The sequence below is a fragment of the Poecile atricapillus genome, chromosome 1 (assembly GCF_030490865.1).
Source record: "Poecile atricapillus isolate bPoeAtr1 chromosome 1, bPoeAtr1.hap1, whole genome shotgun sequence".
In the NCBI taxonomy this organism is placed as follows: Eukaryota; Metazoa; Chordata; class Aves; order Passeriformes; family Paridae; genus Poecile; species Poecile atricapillus.
In genome coordinates this window covers 166,195,424-166,218,216 of record NC_081249.1, presented here as the reverse complement: position 1 = coordinate 166,218,216, position 22,793 = coordinate 166,195,424, and the positions used below count along the sequence as shown (strand labels likewise).

Genomic DNA, 22,793 nt, shown 5'->3' with positions numbered 1-22,793 from the left:
TTGCCAGGTGCTAACACAGTTCTAAAAATGAGCTATATAAATCCAGATGACTAATATTTAAGCAAGTGACTTCATTTAAAATGCAATGAAAAAAAGAGATTACACATTTCTTTCACTTGTTAGCTTTAGAGTAGCAATCAAGTGCCTCATCTTGAATGATGCTTTCATTATCATCAGCTGTCTAGGCACTGTAATTTAGTCCATGTGTAGAGCAATCCCCTTCCTTGGAAGAAAGAACAATCCTTGTGGTTAAATATTGATGTTATAGACACTGCTTTTAAATGGTATTCAGAGGAGAGGGAAGAGCCAAAAGCTATTGTGAAGTGGTTGACGCTAGACTTGCACTTTGCACTTTCTAAGTGAAAAAAGTTCAGTACTGGAAAGACACCTGCAAAAAAACAGCAGTGGAGTTGCAAGATTTTTACCTTTACAAGGTACAGTGTCTGTGCCATGAGGTACTACATAAAGATGCTGGAATTGCTTTCAGAGCTTTGTGAGCCACAAATGTGAGCTGCATTCTGCTAGGCACTGTCCTCAAAAGCTCTCTCTGCAATCAAACTGAACGTTGCTTGAGATTTAGATCAACTCTAAAGCAGCTACCATGGTTTGGGCTAGGTCAGTGAAGCCAATAGGTGCAAAAATCCTGTCTCTCCAGTCACTACAGACACTGACATTCAGTTATCTGCTATATGAAGCATCTAGAGCTCTTTGACATGGCCTCCAGCTGCTGTTGTGGAAAATCAGAGAACCCTCTGATGTGTCCTCTCTACTAGTCCCACCTGATTGTTTTACAAACCCTACTTGGTTGTATGCCACATAACTGTCTGTGAGCAGCTGAATCACTCCCTGACAGGCTTTTATTGTGCTAGAGGACTTTTAGGAACAATTATAGTACATTTAGTGTCTCTTTATACACTTCAATATTGACAGGTTGATTCAGCAACAAATCTTTAGCTCTGCTTCCTGCAGATAGATTTATATAAAATCTATTGAATGCAGAGAATCCTGGAATTCACATATAATAGCTGGAAAATGTTGTGTTTACTCTGAGGGGAAATAACCTATTTCCTTCTGTAGGAAAGGAGTAGGATCACACAGCAGGCAGTCTGAAACCACAAGCAGTGTTAGGAGCACCAGCTTTCCCTGGTTTAGGAGACACCTCCCTGTTTACAGTTTTTACAGTATTTACATCAAGAATGTGTGGGGAGTGTTTCAGCACATCCTGAGGAAGCACTGAGTAAATGAATGAAACTATATGAATATCAAAAATTAAACAGACTGTTTTTGTCCTCCTTCAGGGATGACCCCAGGTCTTCTTTCCCCACATTTCTAACTCCTTCACATTGACCAGTTGCATTTATGGTGCCACATCCAACCCCTGCTCTTGCCTCCGCTGCCTCTGCTCTGCAGCCAGTTCCATCATGGCAGTATAACCCTGTGTCTCCTCCTGGGAACCCTTCTGCCTCACAGCATGTAAGGAAAGCTGCCATCAGCCATGCCTCTCCCTCAGCATGCTGGGCCTCTCAGTATTGCTGGTTCACCCTTTCCTTTCTCTGCAAAGTGGGACACACAGACTACTTCAGTTTTGACTTTCCTGAGCTTCATTTCAGATGAAGTTTTTTTGTCACCCCACTGAGATACCACTGTCTGATTCGATATAGATGTGTACCTTACTAAGGGGCTCTGAGGAGAGGGAGTCCAGCCCTAAGATGGTGGGGACAGTGTGATGGTGAGGACTGACAGGAGACATGGTCCCTGAGCCCATGGCAGTTTCTCCAGATGTTTTGGCGCATTGATGTTTCCGGAGTAACTCCCCTTATGCAAGCAGCAGTCTGCTCTTTAACCCATGCCTAGAAAACTGCTCTCTGATGAAGTGAAGGGAAAGCTCATGAGGCTCAAAGGGGCCTAAGGCCAACTAAACTTAGATGCTGACAGCAAAGGAAGAAGGAACTTTCAATGAAATTGTGTGTGTTCCCTAGATATGTCTGTAATGACCTGAAGGCGATAGAGATGCTCAGAACCTGGCCTTTAATTAACTGTGTCTTTTTCTCCCCATCTGCTTTCTTCCTTGTCTCTGGATTTCAGCCAAGACTAAGACAAGGTGGATGGAATACTTGTTTAGGCAGCGTTTCTAACCCGGCTTCATGGACCCGTGAGATTAAGCTAGTTCAAATGACGTTGACCCTTAAAAATGTGAAAAACTGCTGTTGTCAACCCCTAAATACACTGTGAGCACGCAGGCTTCTCCAGGGGCATTGCAAAGAAGAAAAGACTTTGTCTGGAAGTAAAAGCCAGGCTTTCAAAACAGGAAAGGGGGAGGGGGTTAGAAATAGATATACACTGTAGTCTGTATCAGTTTTAACCTGTGTAAGGTCTTACAAAACAACATTTCAGAAGTGACTTCTTTAAAATGGTACAAGGAAGAGAAAGGATCTTCTTGCATGTACTCCTCACTTGCTGATGAGCAACATTTGCTGTCTCTGCTTACCCTTCTCCCATATTGGGTGAGGAATCCATGGTATTGCCATGGTATTGCCATCTGCTCTCTGGATGAAGGAAGTGTTCAGTCAAACATTGCTTCAGTCAAAATTTAGAGGAAACTTAGGTTGAGTCTAGATACATGAGCCATGACGTTTGGATGTTTGCCCATAGGTACACAGTGAAGCCTTTACAGCTCCTGACCTTAGTGGGAGTTTGCCCTGAGCTGTCAGCTGAGATCAAGCACAATCATGTCAGTGCGAAGCCAAAGTGAATGACATCACTGCAGAGGACTCTAATCTCCATGTAGTAATTGTATCATTTTGTTTTTCAGAGTGACATCTTTATCTCTGGAGACAGAGCATCTAATTAACTAATTATTTGGACTGGTGAAAATGCCAAAATAAAAATGACCAGCTACAAGAAGGGTGAAACCTTTTGGCAGCTGTATAAGCTCAGATGTACAGTTTAACTTCGGAAAGCATGCAGGGTCCCTTCAGTGCAAGTAGGAAAGCTAAAGACATTCAGATCTTTTGGGACAGATCATAAATTCATGGAATGGTTCAAGTTAAAAGGGACTGTAAAGATGATCTAGTTTCACCCTCCTGCCATGGGCAGTGATACCTTCCCCTAGGTTCCTCAAAGCCTCATCCAAACCGGCCTTGAACACTTCCAGGGACAGGGAATCCACAGTTTCTCTGGACGACCTATTCCAGTGCCTCACCACCCACAAAGTAAAGAATTTCATCCTAATATCTAATCTAAATTTGTCCTCTTTCAGTTTAAATCCATTACCCCTTGTCCTTAGCCATACATGCCCTTGTAAAATGTCCTTTTCCAGCTTTCCTGTAGACTCCCTTCAGGTACTGAATAGTGCTGTAAGATCTCCTGGGAGTTTTCTCCAATTCTCTCAGCCTGTCTCATAGAAGAGATGCTCCAGCCCTCCAATCATCTTTGTACCCCACTCTGGACTCGCTCCAAGAGGAGTGAGTCCACATCCTCTTTTTATTGGGCCCAGAGCTTATCATGCTACTGCAGATGGGGTCTCGTGGGAGTGGAGGGGAGAACCCCCTCCTTCCACCTGCTGGTTGTGCTTGTCTTGATGCAGCCAGGACACCCTTGGCTTTTTGGGCTGTGAGCACACATTGCCAGTTTGTGTCAAACTTCTTGTCCACCAGCACCCCGAAGTCTTTCACCTCAGGGCTGTTCTTAATCTGTTCTCTTCACAGATTTTGTTTGTACTCTGGATGGCCCTGACATGGGTGCAGGACCTTGTTGAACTTCACAAGGCTTGCACAGGTCCACTGCTCAAGCCTGTCAAGGTCCCTCTGGATGGCATCCCTTGCCTCTGGATGGCACCTGCTCCCTCTGGGTGGCATCCATTCCCTCCAGCATGTTGCCTGCATGACACATATTGGTGTCGTCGGCAAACTTGCTGAGGATGTGCTCATCCCACTGTCCATGTTGCTGACACAGATGTTAAACAGCACCTGTCCTAATACCATCCTCTGGGGAATGCCACTCATCTCTGGACTATCACAATGTGTGTATATTGGGCAGGAATCTGAAGAACAGAAATAGTCTGGAACTTCTTAAACTTTGCTTAGGTTTTTCAAGTCGTTAAAGTTTTCAGATTTGTCTTGCTAATTGTTAAAATAGCCTTTCACAGCAAGAACTTGTAGAAATATTGTATGGCTCTAGGACATAAAATAATAAGAAATGTGTTTTCCTTAGGATTTTCTAGTCATAAAACCTGATGGTAGAATGCACAGGTGATCCAGTGTGGATTCAAATAATGAGTTTGAACCTTATGCTGAATACTGTCTCCACATCTCTGTTCCAGCAGGAAAGCTGATCATGGTCCTGATGCTCAGCACTACATTTCTTGTACTTGGACACTGACATGTTTGCCTACTCAATGCCTAAAGAACTTTTGTCCTTGGCAGAGGTCTGATTATCCCCCAGGAGTTGAGGGGAAGCTGTGATTGCAAAATGAATTGAAATCTTCCTGGAGGCCACAATGTGTCTTCAAGTATGAGATGCCCGATAATCAGCTTGGGTCAGTCTGTTGTATGCTGCTGCAGTAGGAGTGGAGCAGCTCAGAGAGCTCTGAGTTTAAGTTTCCCTTTGTTTAGGCATTTCATCTTGTGAGAGCTTTCTGTCTTTACAAGCACTTACTGCAAAGCTGCTGGCCCTAAGGGCTCAGCTGGCAGGACCAGCCTTCACCTACTGCCCCTCTGCCTGAAAATTTGTTCAGAGTAGTTTTGAGATATTTGGACATATTTGAGAAATCTTGGGTAGATTTCTCCCATGTGATGCCCAAAGGAATTGTTAGCAAACAGGTAGGGCTGGGTTTCTTTTATAATATGGGGAAGGCATTTCCCTCCATCCTGCATACAACATAGTGACAATCAAAACTGAACAGCAGAGACCTGCAGTAGCTCGAAATGGCAGGGGACAGACACATTGTCTCCCGCATGATTTACAGTAGCGACTGCTACTGTGAGAGCAAGTCTGGTCTAGACAGTAACTTTTTTTAAATGCAAACAGAATGCTGAAACAGGGAAGCCCTTCCAGTTTTGGTAACACAGCTGTCATACTGTGAATTGCAGTCTTGTGTGAGAGCATTGTTCATCATTTACAAAGCCAAACCAAAATTCAGTTTTTGTCATCTCCCACATACGCTTTTGTGTTACTGGAGGATTGTGACTCTCAGAACTGGCTGTAGGATTTGGAGGCTTTCAAATCTAAATTGAACTCCAACACTGCAGTCTGGAGCCGTGGATGATGGCAGAAGTAGGATCTAGTCCAGGTTCCCGCCATGTTTTCACATCACAGACACTACCTTCACTCTTAGCACAGTGAACCAAATCATTAAGCATCCAAGACTGGATTAAGCAGAATTCACCCATCTAAATCAGAAATGCAGTGACTGGATTTTCTGCCTCAAATTACAGGCACTCTGATTTTGTCACCAAAGACATAAAAACTTCAAAATCCTGCTATTTTTTTTCCATTTAGCACAGTTTTTTTCTGGTGTAGGAATAAAAGTCACGAGTCCTCACCTCTCAGTCAAAATGAGAAAATTATTTATGGTGAGGAGATTTCTTAAACAGCAATCAAATACAGAATTTGAAATAGTTTGAGCATCTAAGATGTTATATTAATTCTGAAGAGCAGGATTAGTGACTAGAAAGCACGTAAGCCTGGAAAGGTTCATACTAATACTTTTATGATAGGATTCTTCTGTCACTCTTTCACCTGACATCTCATATTGAGTTGTTGTAAAATCTCTGTCATTCTGTTTGAAACATTGGTAAGACCAGATGGTCAATCACAGCTTCCAGTGCTTTCCCATTTCAGAGTTTTTTGTCACAATAAATGCTGAAATGTTTTGTCAAGTCTAATTGTTATTTAGGCAAGTGATGAATATCTCCCCTGCTCTGGGACCTTGCATATTTGTTTTGAATTTTTCATTCAGTAATAAATTGATATAATGGAAAAATCCTCTCTCTTGAAAATGCATTTTGAAGTATTTAGAAGCAAGAGCCTCAGGCCAGATTTTGCAGTGCAGGAATCAGTGGGAGTTCTGTTGTCTATAGATTAAAAGAACCGTCACATATTAAACTGGTTCTGCACTAGAACAGTCCTTTCTACTCTGAGATGCATACTCCAACATCTTGATTTTCTTTTTTTTTTTTTTTTTAAGCAGAAGGAGTTGGCTAAGCTGAAGACATTAATTCCTTCTGTGGATGGCAGTCCATTTGTACATGCTTACCATTTCACTGATTAGGAAGATAACAAATCTTCAGTGAAGTTACTGATGAGTCAGAGGCTGCTGATTTACAAGTAATTGTAGGTTCACCTGCTCCTGGCAGAAGGAGTTGTGCCTCATCTTGACAAGTCAGAAGTAAATGCTTAATTGGCACAAGCTGTTCCAGCAGAAAGGGCTAAACAGCTGACCTCGGTAAAGCAGATCCACAGAAATACGCCCTTGTAAGGGTTTTGTGCATTGTATGCTTATGAACATGATATAAAGGTGTTGTCCTGCTTGAGTAATTGCAACTTAAGGCTACAATTTAAGTCAATGTAGAAGGCTGAGGAAGCAGTAGTCTGGAAATTTGGGATGTTATCCCAAAGTGAGGACACAGCATCCATTAATATAGTATGAATAGCAGCTAATAACTGATGCTGCTGCCAAAATCTGTCATTAATGATTATGCAAGTTAATTTAACCCTTCCACTAGTAAATCATATTGCATTATAACTACATAAATATAGCAGCAAATTGTGGATCCCTAATGGCTGTTTAAATTAATTATTTTATTATTTTGAAGTGTCTGTTCAATGGAGCTGGTATTTCATCAGTTCATTGGTTAGAAATAATTTTAGACAAAGATCTGTTCCTTGACAAATGCTGCTATTAAACTGGACTTTTACCAATGGAGCAGATTCTCTTGAATCATCCCTGGACATTTTCCTTTCCTTCTGGAAGCGGTGAATATTTTTATTTCATAGCCATTATCAAAGGAAATGACTATCAGTGGAGCACAGGGAGGGTTTGGTTTAACTCTTGTTTCAATTTGGGAAGGTGCAGGTGCTCTGCCTCAGCTTTTCAGGGCATCACTATTCACAGGGACTGCCCACTGCTGTAGGTTCAGTAGGTAGTCATGGTCTGTGTAAAGCCAGGGGCAGTGCAGATAGCAACCTGTGACCAATTTGTGTGTATTTGTGACTGTAAAGAAACCTGTGCCTTGTCTTTTAGCTTTCCAGGAGTTCCAATATGCTGAGCAGTGATCAAGGACTTCATATAAGGGCATTTGGCATGGTGAAATGCCTTGATCTGTTGGTGTGATGTAATTGCCTTTTTAAGTGTTCTGTATTTTATGGGAATTGCAAGAAAAATTATTAATTGATAAATGTAATTTTACTTATATTAGAATTAAATTTACACCTAGTTTGGAAGGTTTTTCACATTTCAGTTCCATTTTACTCTGGGTGGGTAATCAATTTAATTTCCCTTAAATTGAATCTGAATACAATTTGAAAAAGGGACTTAAGAGCAGTAAGTATCAGAATTATTAATTGGTCTCTCCAGGGACATTTTTAAGTGATCACTGTAGCCCTTAATTCCAGGAATAACTGAGTGGTTGAAGTGATATAAGGAATAAACCCTATAAAATCAAACTGGAAGATTATGTTTATATAGATGCCATACACCAGCAGAAGTATCAGCTACATAGTCAGCCAGCTGTTCCTTAAAACTTAGACATATGACTTGCAATATGGCTTTCTTTGTAAAGTGAACTCTTCAGAGCCATCTGCACTTAGCAATCTGAAGTATATGTCTATTACAGTCACTCTCTACATATAGTGGGATGCCCAACAGGCAAACCATTTATTTTTCAGAGTCTGACACAAACCAGTACCTTAGAAACTGTCCTATTAACACATTAGGAAAATATGCAGAGTATTTCCAAGTCTTCCACAATCTGTTTTAGGAAATTCAGTCTGCAGTTGGTTTTGCCTCTGACTTCCCTAAGGCACTAATTTTGACACAGTGTCAGCGCTCAGACGTGAGGTTTGTTTAATCTTTGCTATTACCTAGAGGTCCTTAAGCTCTTTAAAAAGCTGTTAAGAATCTACAAGATGTCTTAATCCCAGTAGCACAGAATTTTATTCACTTTACATAGTTTGTGACTGATGGCACCACTCATGTGAATACTCTTGAACTCTAAGAAGTTGTGCAAATCTGGATTTTAATTCAATCTGTATATAAAATATACCAAGAAAATCTGTCATCTTGCTGTGGGATTGAATCTGCCAGCCCTGAGGTATCTCATTAAACATTTGCTGATGAAAGACTGGTCATCACTGTAAGAGTGCAGACTCCTGAAATCACATTTCAGCTATTTGGATTTCAGCTGATACCATCCCTCTTTGGAAGGTCTGTTCACTGTAAGAGCTGAAAGACTGATAAGCTTTCAGAAGGCTTGAGGGTGACTCCCACAAAGGAGGCATCTTGCCCACCCTCCAGGGAATGGTGGAAAGAGCATCCAGAGCTCTGCTTCTCCCTCTGCCACCAACCTGCTGGGAGATCCCAACAGAGTCAACCACAATCTCAGACACACAGTTATCCGATCTGAAACAGAGATGTTTTCTTCCCTGTAAACTTTGTATTTGAGACTAGTGGGTGTCAAGCACTGAAGATTATTATTATTATTAGCCTCAAAAGTAATGGTAGTTGTTGTAGAATTGATCAGCTGTGTTCTGTCCCATGGAATAGGAGGCTGTATGATCACACAGTGAGGACTCTGCCAGGAGTGAGGTGCAGCACCTACAGCCACACCATCACCCTGCAGTAATGAATGAAAGGAGGCAGCCCTGAGGGGCTGGAGATGAACCCACACTAAAATCAGCACTATGGCTTGTCTTATTACTCCTCTGCCAGTGTTGATACAGCTTCAGCAAAACCCTGGTAAAGGAGAGTATATCAGCAGGTAAGGGAATTAACAACCTGGAAAGGCTATCACTGTATGTGCTTACAGTGTCCACACAACTGCCACTACCACAGGACCTTAACAGGCTCACCAGAACCTGCCTTCACGGCACCTTTTGGGGCATGAATTTCATCCAAGGATACCTGAGGCACCGTGGAAGAAAAGGCTAATTTTTATAGAGTTTTATCACCTAAAAATGCTGAATGAGCTCTCCAAACCATTTAGCTCTCAGCAACTGTCCCAAGCCATGGCCCACTCCACCTTGTTTTGGAGTGGACAGATGTTTTCTATCTGCTGTTTACTCATCACTTCCTCACTGTTGATCTGGGGCCAGCAGATCACAAGGGATGATGAGGCAAGTTTTCTACTTAATGTCTTTGCTCTTTGGCAGTTGCTTCTCCATGAGTTACCCTCTGCAGCAGTTGCACTGCCCCACAAAGGAGCCTGTGTCTCCCAGAAATTCCTGGTACTGATGATGAGCCCATATTCTGCCCTAAAACAGCCTCTGAAACAGCCTGAAAGCAAGACAGGTTGACTGGGGGAGAAATTGTCCAGAAGACTCATTTCTTTTTATACCTATTTTACTGCAGTGGACCTGGGAGGTGATACTGGCTATGAGATTGCGGTGGGAAAATGCATGTCCTGTAACTTGAGTTCCAGTTTGGAAGCAACCCTTTATTTCTTTCACTGGTTCCTACTTTAGTTTTATGGCAAATGGCTCAGGGCACAGTGCCATAAGCCTGCAAGCAAAGACAGTCCTTTTCCCTGGCAGCTTGAAGAAGTCTCCACATATCTGATTCCCAGAAGCAAACTTCTTCCTTCCCATGTTGAAGTTGTTCACAGAGTCACAGAATCATTTAGATTGGAAAAGACCTCTGAGATCAAGTCCAGCCTAAGACCAAATACCACCTTGTCAACCAGACCATGGCACTAAGAGCCACGTCCAGTCTTTCTTTAAACAGCTCCAGGGACAGTGACTCCACCACCTCCCTGGGCAGCCCATTCCAATGCCCAGTCACACTTTTTGTGAAGAACTTCTTCCCAATGTCCAACCTAAACAACCCCTGGTTCAGCTTAAGACTGTCCTCTTGTCCTGTTGCTGGTTGGCTGAGAGAAGAGACTGATCCTCAGCTGGCTACAACTCCTCTCAGGCAGTTGTAGAGAGTAGTAAGGTCTCCCCTGAGCCTCCTTTTCTCCAGGTTAAGCAACCCCAGATATCTGTACGCATGTGTGTGTGCATCTGTGTGTGTGCTTGTTAAAGGAAATAAGCCCAAGTGTGCTGAAATGGCAGACTTAGCATGAAGGTCCAGTGTTTTCAGGCCTCTTTTTTTCGGGATGCTTTTTCACTTTCATCACTGTAACATGATGAAGTCACACAGCTTGGCAGGACAAGCAGTTTATGTTCAGCGCTGATTTTTCCCCACTGAAGAATTGCAAGTGCTCATAACATGCCCATGCACATCACTTGCCACTGAAGAGTTAGACTGTGTGTTTGTGCAGTGAAGTGGATGGTACTGTGCTGGCACATCTCTGTGTCTCTCAGTGGTGCCTCTGTTCAAAAGAACTGAGAATTACTGTCTCCAGGTCAGTGCTGTGCTCTGCTGTTCTGCCACAGACCGTGGCCTTGCTGCTGTGTTTCCTTGAATTGGTGACTGACAGAAATGTCAGGGAATTACAGCTGGTTCTTGTAGAAATATAGATAAAGTACTTATAAATGGGCCTGTCTGTTCTATTAAAGAATTGGGCAAGAAATAGCAACAGTGCTGACATGCAGCCTTATGTTGCACATTTTATCCCTACACCTGCAACCATTTATAAAGCTGGAGCTACTGTTCCCATCCTGGAGAAGGAGAAACAAAGCTGGAGTGGAAATTGTCCCAAAATCATCCAGCTAGCAAGGAGGAGAACTGAGCCTGGAGGAGGGAACCCACATTTCAAAGGGAATTTCTGTCTTCTGCAGTGACATGCTGCCTATGTACAGAGAGGTTAAAGCCTGTAATCTGAAAGCAAGAAGATTGAACTTAAGGTTGTATATCTTCGTACCCAACTTAAACCATCCTGATTCTCAGAATGCTAAGAACCTCTGTAAACCAGGTTACCTTCTAGAATAAATGCCAGGGTACTAATTTAACACCAAATGCTTTGGCACTTGTGACCTTTTCTTAGAGGTACCAGACACCCAGTAATCCGATCAACATCTGCATTTCAGAAAACAGGCCACCAATGGCAGGGCTCACGATGGCTCTCATGGAGAGGCAGCACTTAGGACTACCTGGGGGTGTCACTAGGACTGTCTTGGTGCTGCCCAGCCTGGCAGTGACCCTGGATGTGGAGAGCAGACAACGTGACGATGCCTTGTGAGGCTCTCCCAAATTCTTGTGTTGCTGCAAAGAGGAGATTGCATTCCAAGGCACAGGCTTCAGCTCTCATTTTCTTGGGACAGAGAGCGACAGGGTGTGATATAATCAGGGTAAAAACAATTCAGTCCTTTATGCTGAGAGAGAATCACATGGTGAGTGAAAAGCAGCATCTCATCGGGAGACCGCTGTGTAGAAAAACACGGGACAAAGTCAGATCAGAGGCAGTGGCTGATGTTAGCATGCATTGTAAAGATAAATGCCAGGGCTGAGTATTAATGCAGAAGCTAGCTATGATGTAATCTCCTTAAAAGCCCTTTTCCCACAAGGTCTGTAAGTGCTACTGCTCCTCCAGATCATGCTTTAGAGAACAGATTCTTCCTCTGTGCACTCTAACCCTGCTCTCCTCCAAAAGACCTCAGCAGCTGAAAGCATGTTTTGCCCCTATTTGAGGGGTACCTCAGTTCTGGTGTGTCCCATCAGCTTCACCAACAACCTAATAGGATTAAGGCAGGCAGGTCTAACCGTCAGCCTGTCAATCATTTGGAGCACAGACTTTCCCTTCCTACTTTGTTTGACAATCCCTTGGCTGCTCTGCTCTGCACATTGGCATACTTCCGTAAGTGTGCAGAACTCTGAACTGTTCTCTAATTTCCCTCTGCAATTGTACAAAACTAAAACAGGTTATCCCACAAGCTTAGTGTCAGCCATTCCAGAGCATCCTGTGGGATCCCACCTTGTTTCTAACCATAGGGCCACACTGAGCTGCTGGTTATGGTGTCTCTGTGCTGGCTTGGGGCAGAGATCAGGCGCCTGCCCGGGGAGCCAAAAAGAGAATTTGCTGTTTCCACCCCTGTAATGTAGTTTTAGCCAAATCAGTTGTTTGTGTTTACTCCCAAAGAAGAGGCAACACAATCCAGAGGGGAGGACTGGCCAGGAGCCAGAAGTCATTTTGTTTTCCTGGCTTTCTCACTGAGGTGCAGTGACTTTGCACAAGCTGCTCCCCCACAAGGTGCTCTACTTACTTCTGGCCGACCAATATTTTTACCTATTATTATTTTATTTTGGTCCTAACAATATGTTCATTTTCCATAAAAAATCCCAAATCTGCCAAGGAAAAGCAGCTGCATGATACCTATCAAGAAAGCACAGTAACATGGAACTTTAGTGAAATCCACTGCTAAACCCAAACCTAAATGTGTGCAGGTTCAAGAACTCCTAGAGCTTAGATCTTGAGCGTCACACTTAACCTCCCCCACCCAGCTGCTCTCTCCCTTACTGGCTATCCATGCTCAGGTTTTTTCACCTGCAGTTCCAGTTCTGTCTCTTGCAATGAGCCATGCATTCCTCTAGTGCCTGTGACCTTCAGAAAATTCCCACAGAACTACCCCTTTCCTTCACCTCCTTCACACTCCAGTCTCTAAAACTAAGCACAAAACTGAGTGTGTTTCTTGTTTTAGAAGAGAAGTGTTTTCAGAAAGGAGGAGAAGACTAAGAGGATGAGGCAACAGAGAGTGTAGAATAACAGTGTCTACAGTGTAAGAGCTGCGGGGGAGGGAATTTCTCCAGCATCATTCCCACACATGTTTTTATTATAGCAGAAGTTCCCGCTGCGTAGTGATTGCAGTATCCCCCTTAGAAGTGTAGTAGGAGCATATGCACGGAGCAGCTGCATGATATAAACTTGTCTGCAACAAAGAGCGATAAACAGAAGTATCAGCTGCTACAGGAATAGCTGATTTCTACCAGTGTTATTTAACCTAGCTGCTCCAGGGAGGCCATAAATCAGGACAGGCTTTCTGCCGAGCACACGGCTATTGCCTGGTTGTTTACCCCACTGCCTCATGGTGCTCATGAAAATGGCCCTGAGCTTACAGGCAACAGGAGGGGCAGAAATCTGTAAAGAAGTAAAAAAACCAAATAAACACAGCATGAGGAAACCTGACAGGGCTAGACAAGCCACTTCTCCATCAGTCTGGAAAATGCCAATCCTTCCTTTGGCAAGCCTGTCTGTCCCGGATCACTGGCCCGAGGGTTGCCTTCTGCAGGCAGCAGTGGCTGCCACGTGAAGGCGAGCTCAGGGTTCCCTGTGGCCAAGCACAGCCCCAGGGCCTGTGCATTGGGGCGCCTGAGGATGCAGGTCATGTCTGCAGTGCTGCCTTTCTGCCCCAGGGACAGACACCGAGGTCACCCATTTCCTGGTCAGCCTCCGCTCACCCATCCTCCCAGGAAATTTTCCATTTAAATCCAAGAGTGTGGAAGGGAACACATACTTTGCCTGTTCTCAAAACGCCTTTTAGAATAACAGCTGAAGATCTATATTTGTATCAAGTCTAGCAGCACCACAAACTCCACTGGCAGGGTCTTTTAAAAGATTTGTTTTTCCCATGCCGGCTGCCTCTGACTGGGAGCAGCTCTGGGTACACACAGCACGTTCCCACCACATGCATTATCCAAACACATCTGTAGCAGTCCCTACGTGATGAAATACAGCAAACAGAGGGGATGCTTCAGCTGACACTGACTCACAGATCTTTCCCTGTGGCCCTGGGTTAAGTAACCAATCTTGTTCCCGAGAGCCCACAGCTTCCAGGGCTCTGGAGACCGACATCCTGGCCTTCAGCTACATTTCTCTTTGAGCATCATCATGCAGATTCTGGGACAAGGTCCTCAGCTGGCACCAGTCTCACAGCTGGGTGGACTTCAGCTAGTTTACATCACTTGGGCCCTTGGACCTTTATTAGCTGCCTAAGGCTGCCTAAGGCTTCATCCTATCATGCAATTAAATTAATCAGCATTAAATTAATCAGCACTCACTTCAGGGTGAATCCACATTGCTGGGGGGGGTTGTGAAGGGCCTTATGCAAAAGTAGACAAGAGGCCTCCGGCTCAGGACTGAAATCAGATTTCTCAAAAAAGATATGAAATGTGATGGAGGCTCTCCTTGTTTCTCATGTTTTGCACAGCACAGTGCCTAGAGTAAATGTCTGAGCTTTGGTGTTTATTTAACTTTCTCTGTAGGGTTTTTCCTCAGAACCCAAATTATTTCATATTAGTCAGGGTATTCATTGAACTCTTTTCCACAGGAGCCTGAATGAGATACCTTGATGTGAAGAGGCCCAAATTGCAATACATTCAAAATCCTTCTCCACATTTAACTGGGAGTTCAGACTGGACACTGGAATGCCCTGGGAGTTTTTTCATATACCTTGACATTTGAAATCACATTTAAACTTCTCCATATTTTCTGGGCTTGTCCCTGCATCCCAGTGTGATAATGGCTGCAGGAACTAGTGTCTTCTGTGTCTTGCAAATGGAAATGTCAACATGCAACTTACATGAATATTAAAACAATAAATAAGAGTGAAGATGAGACTAGGACCCAAACCCTGTTTTAGCCAGCAGATTAACAGATCTCTGTGACATCCATAGAGATTGCTGAAAACACACTGTCTGTATTTCAGTTCCTTTTAATTTCCAACCAAGACTGATAAAACACTTGAGGCCCTTGGAATATGAGCCTGCCTTCAAAATAAAATCCTATCCTGCTTCCTAGCATGCTAATTAAAAGTGCATGGCTGATTCAGGCAGCCCTACAATAGCAAGAGAAATGCTGCAGGCATAGACATGGCAGGGTTTAGCCTGTTGTGAGTATACGATATTAAAAACAGGCAGATGTCTCATAAGGATGATTATGACAGCACTCTTGACCTTTCTGCAAGAATAGGAATAAAAGCAAAAGAAAAACAATAATCAGTTTTGATTTATCTTGGAAGTGCTCTTCCTTTTTTAGGCATGAAGTTGCTGTTGTAGAGAAGTGATGGGGGTCATTGTCACCCTTCCACATCACATCAGTGGACACTCACCAGCTGCTTGGGACTCAGTCTGTGAGCGAATTGACAGACCTCCACTGGAGACTCCTCCCCTGGAATTACATGTGGGAACACGGGTCACTGCCTCCCTTAGCTATTTTTCAGCTCAGCCCTGCGTTTGGTTTTGTTTTGTTCTGGTTTTTTTGCTTCATTCTGTTTTGTTTTCCTTTGCTTTGCAGCACTGCCTACTGTGGGGTTGGCAGTGGGAAGGATGCCCTGGTGCAGGCTCCCTGCCCCAGCATCAGGGCTGAGAGCTGCTCAGGGGCACCAGCTCAGCATGGCCCCTCAGAGAACACTTTCTGTCTCCTGACAGACTTGGTTGTGTTCCTTAATGTCCCAGCACTCCCATGCAAAGAGCAATTAGCCTAAAACCCATATGGTAATGGAAAGTAATAACACTAATCAAAATAAATTATGGGAGCACTAGATTTTGAAATTATGAGCTTGAGAAACTACAGCCATGACCACTAAAGATAACCTGGTGGTGTATCCAAGGATTCCAAGTCCTGTTTCTAGATTCTGTCTCAGACAGTACAAGTATTGCTTTCACAACATACACAAAACTGTTTAGTGCTTAACCCAGAAGATTAAAACAGCTTCATCACAGTTTTTTGTTGGAAGCTCAGAACAATTTTGAGAATGACCCGCTGAGATCTGATTTTAAAAAATCAGAGGACTTCTTGGAATTTTATGGAAATATTCTTTCCAGTGACAGAACCTCTATTTTTGTGCCTAGACATTGAGGGAAACCCTCAGTAGCTGAGCTAATCTTTTCTGGTATGCACATTTCTGGCTAGAGTCAGCTGTGTACAGATACCTTCTAACATTAGAGTCAGAGCTGTGTCTTTATGCTGAACCTTCAAAACAAACTTAGTCAAAAAAAGCAGGTGTAAGATTTTTGTGATGCTGAACAGCTTGATCTGAAAACACTTTTTCATTAATTTGTTTTGAATAAGTTAGATCCACCTACCCACTGCAGGCCCGAAATGGGGCTATTTGCTCATTTTATTTATTTAGGCCTGGTGCCTTTGGGAATAAGAGAAGGTGATGGTCCTCTAAAAGTAAGCCTAACCAGCATTTGTACTTCATAAATTTTAAGGCCAAGAGATAAAAGGCATTGTACTCATGTGGATTTTAAAGAGCCAGAGCATTTTCTTTACTTATTTAATTCTTATTTTGAGTCCAATCTCTTTAGCTGAATTTAGATCTCTTAAAGTAAAAATAAAAAGTCTACCTTAAACTAAGTTTTTAGTTTAAATACTCAACCAGAAATTATAAACTATGGTAATGATTAATTATCCTTAATGATTATAATTGCCCTATTCCTAATCTAAATATGTTTGTCTCCATTTGTAGTTGAGTACATTCCCAAGTCATTTGCAAACTGTATCAGTCTTCATCACCCTATTTTGGGGGGAAGAGAGAGGTCACTGTTAAAAACCACATTCTTCCAGCAGTGACTTTCCATTTATAGTTGAATTTTGAGACATACCGGTTTTCTGGCTTTTAACTCAATTTCTGTGTGCTTACTCTGTGTGTATAGTTTCATAACCCCAGCATCACATGGAATTAAGCTGGATGTCATATCAGTGTGTAGTTATCACACTAGCACTAGCACATTTGTATATCAACTAGTAAGCTCTCAGAAAGTATCTAGTTTGACATGATGTCTTCCTAAATCTATGCTGTTTATCATCAATTATTTATTTTAATATTTTACTAATTGAATGAGACCATCATTATTTTTGCAGAATTTCTGTCAGGATGTCAGGATGTGATTACTTAGCTCAACCTGCTTATCTTCTTTAAAATGTCATCACTTTCCTACCACTTTCCACTCAGCAGTGTGTTCAATGTGCAGAATGACACTTCAAGGTTTAGCCGAAAAAGCAAATTTTCCTTGAGTTGTTTTGTACTATGAAAATAATTTCCTCCATTCAGCTGATTTTGAGAGCAGTGAAGAACAGCCAGGAATGAGTCAAACCAAGAAGCAATCATGCTCTGAGCAGCTGAAGCTGCTCACATGAGACAGAGATGGGTTCTGAGGGAGCACCTGCTATGGCCAGCCCTCAGCTCTCAGTAGCCCAGTGGGGATGACAGGGGGACTTCAGGCACCCAGCGGTGTCCTCCAGTCCCAGATACACCTCTGTGAGGGACAGTAGGATGTGGCTTGTTGTTTCTTTACTCAAGGGAAAGGGCGTGATTTGGTTCTGAAATGTACAGCTTTTGGGGTTTTGTAATGCGTTTGAAAGAAGTGGTACAAACAAGGAGGCAACCAGAATTGCTTTCCTGCACCTCATCGAAGGTGAAGGCAATGAAACAGCTGGACCTGACACTGTTATAGGCAGTGTGGGACATCTGCTCCGTGTGTTCTGTAGTGATTTCAGTATCTCCTTAGAGGAGTGTTTGGGACCCATGCCTTTGCTCTTTGGGGTGTGCCTGTGAAATGCACTGCTATTCCATGCAAAGGGGCACGGCTGCCCGAGGGTGCTGCAGGTGCCCTCACCCAGGGTAATTCCTCTTCACTGAGAGCTCATTGACACCTGTGGGCTCAGCCCTTCTCAGGTGACCCCAGGTGTGGGGGATAAGCTGGGATCTGGGAGTCAAGCACAGGACAGAGAGACTGCCCAGCCCCAGGGTGTCCCAGGGAAAGCTGTGAGCCCCAGCCCAAGGGAACAGGGACATCAATCCCTCCTGAGCACCAGGAGCTCAGTGTGGAACTAACTAGGAGGCTCCTCTCTGAAGATGTTCTTCCCAGGTATCTTGCTGGCTCTTTGGGACATTTCCCTCTCAGGTGCACACAGAGGAGTCATCCGTGCAGGCCAGGCTCCACCTTCCCATCGTCATAAGGGGATTAAATGCAGTTCTGCTCTTCCTCAGAGGATAATTGTGAGGAGAAATGCATTAAGGACATAGAGATGTCAGGGTATGAGGGCTATGTGAACACATACTGAGAAAGGCAGAAAAGCATGTGTAACTGGGAGCTTATTAAAAAAGAAGTAGACATTTCAAAGGAAAACAAGATTTAGCACTGCATTAATAAGGAGTAGAAATAGAAAATAATTTTTCAATCTGTATGAAACCACAAGCCACTACAGGCTTTGGTAGCTTCCAGCGTGATTTCTTGTGCTTCTTTTTGAGTGCCCAGTCTGGAACAGTGGGGAGAGGAACTGAGCCAGCTGGATTAGGACTCATTTCTACTTTAACAATTCTTATTTTCCTGTCATTAATAACTGCATCTAGGAGTAATGTTTACTATCCAATCCCACATATATCTGTTGATTCTCCACATAAAAATACTGTGATAAACCATTAAGGAGTACGTGGTGTACAGACATGTGACTGTGTACAAAGTATACGTGTATCTACATGTGACATGTATAAATCCTGGCTTTATACCGTCTCTGCCATTTGTCAGTCTCATTTTTGTGCTGAGGAGCAGCCCAGTCTCATCACTGTTTTGCTTTATGACTAGTTTGGTTGATCCTGCCTTGAAGAAGAACAAGGATAGCCCCACTTCTCCCATCTTCACTGATCTCATCAAATTTTACATGGCATCTGCTGATGGATGTTTTTCCTTTTACTTCATTGCTCCCTTTTGTGTTTTTCAGGACAGCACCAGGAGGGTAGAGTTGACCTTGACACTGCCTGCTCCTTCATGCAAGCATTTTGTCATCTTTGAAATGAATTCTGTTCTGGAATCTTAAAGCACTGAAAACTTTCAGAGAATATTAAAATCATTAGCTTTATCAAAACACAACAAATAGTTCCATGACTCACTGAAAACAGACTTCTGCAACTGGCATAGTAATAAAGTAGAAATTCAGTTGCTGGGGCAGTCTAGGAATGAACATAGTCGAAGAGGAAGCTGGGAACCCCTAGCTGTCAAGCAGTTGGGTTTATTATTCTAATTGCTTCTTATAGTTCTTTACCTAGTCTTTTCCTAAGGTGCTGCTGCAGATTCCTTGGGGTGAATGTCGTTAACTCCTCTATACATCTTGCAATTGGAAAAGTTTTCTCAGTAATTGTGTAATTCACTATTTAATCTATTGAGTGTTAATATAAGGGTATGTGTATGTCTTTTCCTAATCAAACGCAGGAGACAGAGGAGATGTCAGATCACAATAAATGATACTAGACTGATTACATATTTTAACTAGTGCAGCTATTTGTGATGTGTATAACTGGGCATTCAGAATATCAAATTTAACAATGAGACTCACAGAAGAGCCTTTTGCTGTATTTCATTCTCTCACCTACTTATTTGAGAATGTAGATATAGACAGTCCCATCAACTGATTCATTATTAAATGTCACTTGAGGTGACCAGAATTCTCATGGAATTTATGGTTTTGCACAGGCTGTGTTAAGGCTCTCTCTTCCCTCTGTGATGCAGTGGTACTGCTCATGGCATTGGCTGTTACTCACCATCCTTCAGGACATGTGTCCCCTCAAAGCATGGGAAAAGGAGCATAGCCCTGAAGGAAAATATTTTAACTAAATGCCACCAGATACAAAGTATTTTTTGTTTTGAGTGGTACTTAAATAGACAATTCTATCCCTAAATGTAATAAGAAAAATGTAATAATAATAGTTTATATTTCCACATGTTAACTTCTCTTAATGTTAGCATATCTTGACTATTTGGCTTAGAATTCAAAGGTAATGTAATGGAAAATAAGGTTGTCAACTATAATACTCAGAAAGCAATTAGTAAATGTAATAGAACTCATATTCTTCTGGAAGAAATCCCCCTTCCTGACTCCAAGGTTACAGTAATATCAGCTACAATACAGATTGGTAGGCACTGCTTCGGCTCCCAACAAGCCTCTCCTAATGGGGTTTGAAAACGTGCTCTTATCAGCATAATATCCCTCTCTAAAATTAAATCTGATGCAGCTGGAGATGGTGAATGCACAGGAAGAAGATGTTTCCCACGAGTAGCAGAGCTGAGCCTTTCTCCTTCGTGCAGAGTACCAGGTTGTAGATAGCACTGAGACAGAGAACTTGGTCATCTTGGGACTGTGACAAGAAATACTTAGTGCCAATAAAAGAAATTGATTGCTTGGGGAAAAGAAAAAAATGGGTCCTAAATGTGGAATAACATCTTTGCATGTATCTGTGATCCTGGTGTAGTGCTACTGTGTGAGTGACTGAAGCATATCTGATAATACCCTGTTGATTTGGGAGAATTAATGTATTTTTCCACTCTCTTTTTACAGCTCCCAAGTCTACCTTTTGTCCCACTGAAGAGACCTGGTGGCCAGGCCTGGTTATTATCATTGCAGTATGCTGCGCCACACTAGTGTTCCTCTTTGTAGTTGTCATCATTTGCTACAAAGCCATAAAAAGGTAAGACTCCAAATGCTTTTACTGTGCTTAGGGCAATGCAGCCCCACAGAGGCCAACCCAAGACTTCTCTCATGACATCTTGTTTAGTTTAAAGGCATCCAAAAGACAAAATGCATCTTGTAGCCACTGTGTGTTTTCATTGGAAAGGTGCTTTATGGACTGTATCCTGCATGTGTAAAGGGTGTAGCTCAATGCAGCATAAGGAAGAGAAAAACTAGAAACCTGATAGAGCTACATAGTTCAGATTAATAAGAACTTGCCCAAAGTCAAATTGCTGCAGGTTGCTGGTGAATGTGGAGAGGTTTGGCTTGGCCAAGTGTAGAGGTAGGAAACACTATTATTTGTGCTCGAACACTACTTCTGGTAATGTTCAACCATGTGGGTTGCCTCATTCTTGGCCCAGGTCCGTTACTAATTTTAGCATTTCAAATTAATGCAAACTCTTATAACTCCAAGTCTATGGTAATATGTGTGGTTTTTCATTCACAGACTGTACTTTAAATTTATATTTTCTTCAAAATTATAACCTACAGACAAAATTCAAAACCTTTCTCTTTTAATGTAAAAGCCTCTGTGAAGCCTGTGTACAACAGTGTGTAGGAGCCATTTCAGCTCACTGTCTTTGCAACAGCTGCACTTGCCTAGGCCTCAAGCAGTCAGGAAGTATTGACTTCAGTTACACAGAAAAATATCAGCAAAAATAATCTCTTCACTTAACTAAAATTTCATATTTCTGGTGGAAAAGGTCAAGACTTTAACATTTCCGTTTTAAGGTTCCAAACACAAGTCCAAAGGGTTGATTTAGAAGAGAAGGTAATTTGTGGGAATTGTAGGCCAGATGGATGAAGGTTCGTTTCTCCTCCATTGTTTTTCGTATGGCTCTGACAACACCCCACAGTTGAGTGTTTGTGCTGTTCACTGTTTCATACTGTGAGGGTCTTGGCTGGGAGCTATTAGTATATCCAGGTGACCCAGCCTGCAGCAGAGAATGCAGGAGTCCCACCCATAGCTCTCATGAGACACTGCAGTGACATCTGAATCTCAGCTTGGATTAAATGACCTTTTTTTTCAACTCCATGATTTCTGAGTGATAATACTTTGGAGGGAGGGGAAAAGGAAAATAAGTGAAAAAAATTTCCTGAAAAATGTTATGTGCATGCAATGTGATTGCAAGACTTTTGTTGAGCCTCGGTGGGGATATCATGATGGTGGAGCATTGACATGTTTTGTGGTTGTTGAAAAATTTATGCAGGATTTGAAAGAGCATCATAAAGGGAGAATTCCATCAAGAAGAGAAAGTCTCTATTTTAGTTCTTATTAAAATTACATAAGTATTTTTGCTATTCTAGTTTAGCTAAAATGGATGTTTATTATTTTGGGGGAGCTAGAAAGCTTTCACTCTAGCAACTGCACTTTGAAAAATTATCTTTGGAGGACTGAGACTGGCATCTAATTGAACTGGTAGCACAGTGCAAAGTCTCACACTTGTAGCTGCTGGTCTATCACTGCTGCTCATTTGTATTTGTCTTCCTGCTGCCAAATTGTGAATGATTTGTGTCAAGGCTGCAAAATATTTGTATGAGAGCAGTAACTCTCCAGGGCAGCTTGTGCCTCATGAGGGATTGCTTTTCAAATCTGTTGTGATGCTGATTCCTAGATGGGAGGGACAGAAATTAAATTTAAAGAGAGAAATCTAGAGCTGCCTTGTAAAGGTTTGGGGAATTCACATACAGTCTCGTGCTTCGCTTCAGTGCAAAATGATACCGATACTTGATGAAGACACCCATTATTTGTCAACAGCATGAATATCAACCTACAAGTCAGCTGCTTGAACAGGCATTAGGCTCAGAGAATAGTGAAAATTCCTCTTAGATCTTATTTTTGACATTCACACTGCTGACAAATGCTAAGCTGAAAACTGCTCAGACGTGGAATGGACAGCTATGAAAGAAAATCGTATTAATTATAATTTTACAGGGTAACTAGAGCATTTCTTTTCATCAATGAGTCCTTTCTAAAACAGTTCTGCTAAAAGAATGCCCTGAAGGGCCTGGCAGCACTCCCCAGTAGTTTCTTGATCCACTGTAAAAGATATCTATCAATAAATGCTGGGAAATAAGATCAGACACTTCACAAGAAAAGCATCTCTGGCTTCAACACAGTATTATCACATATTGTTGAGCTGAATTGGCTTTAGCTAATGTGAGAAATCCTTCACTCTGTTTTTTGCTGGA

At 42.5% G+C, this 22,793-nt stretch overlaps 1 protein-coding gene across 1 annotated transcript in view; it reads left to right on the top strand.

Moving 5' to 3' along the window:
- The window catches only part of PRIMA1 (proline rich membrane anchor 1), a 50,667-nt gene that overhangs the window by 8,242 nt on the left and 19,632 nt on the right, over nucleotides 1-22,793 (top strand). The window contains exon 3 of the mRNA XM_058828658.1: nucleotides 20,430-20,559. Within this exon, the coding sequence (XP_058684641.1) occupies nucleotides 20,430-20,559 (130 nt within the window). The remainder of the gene's footprint in view (nucleotides 1-20,429; nucleotides 20,560-22,793) is intronic.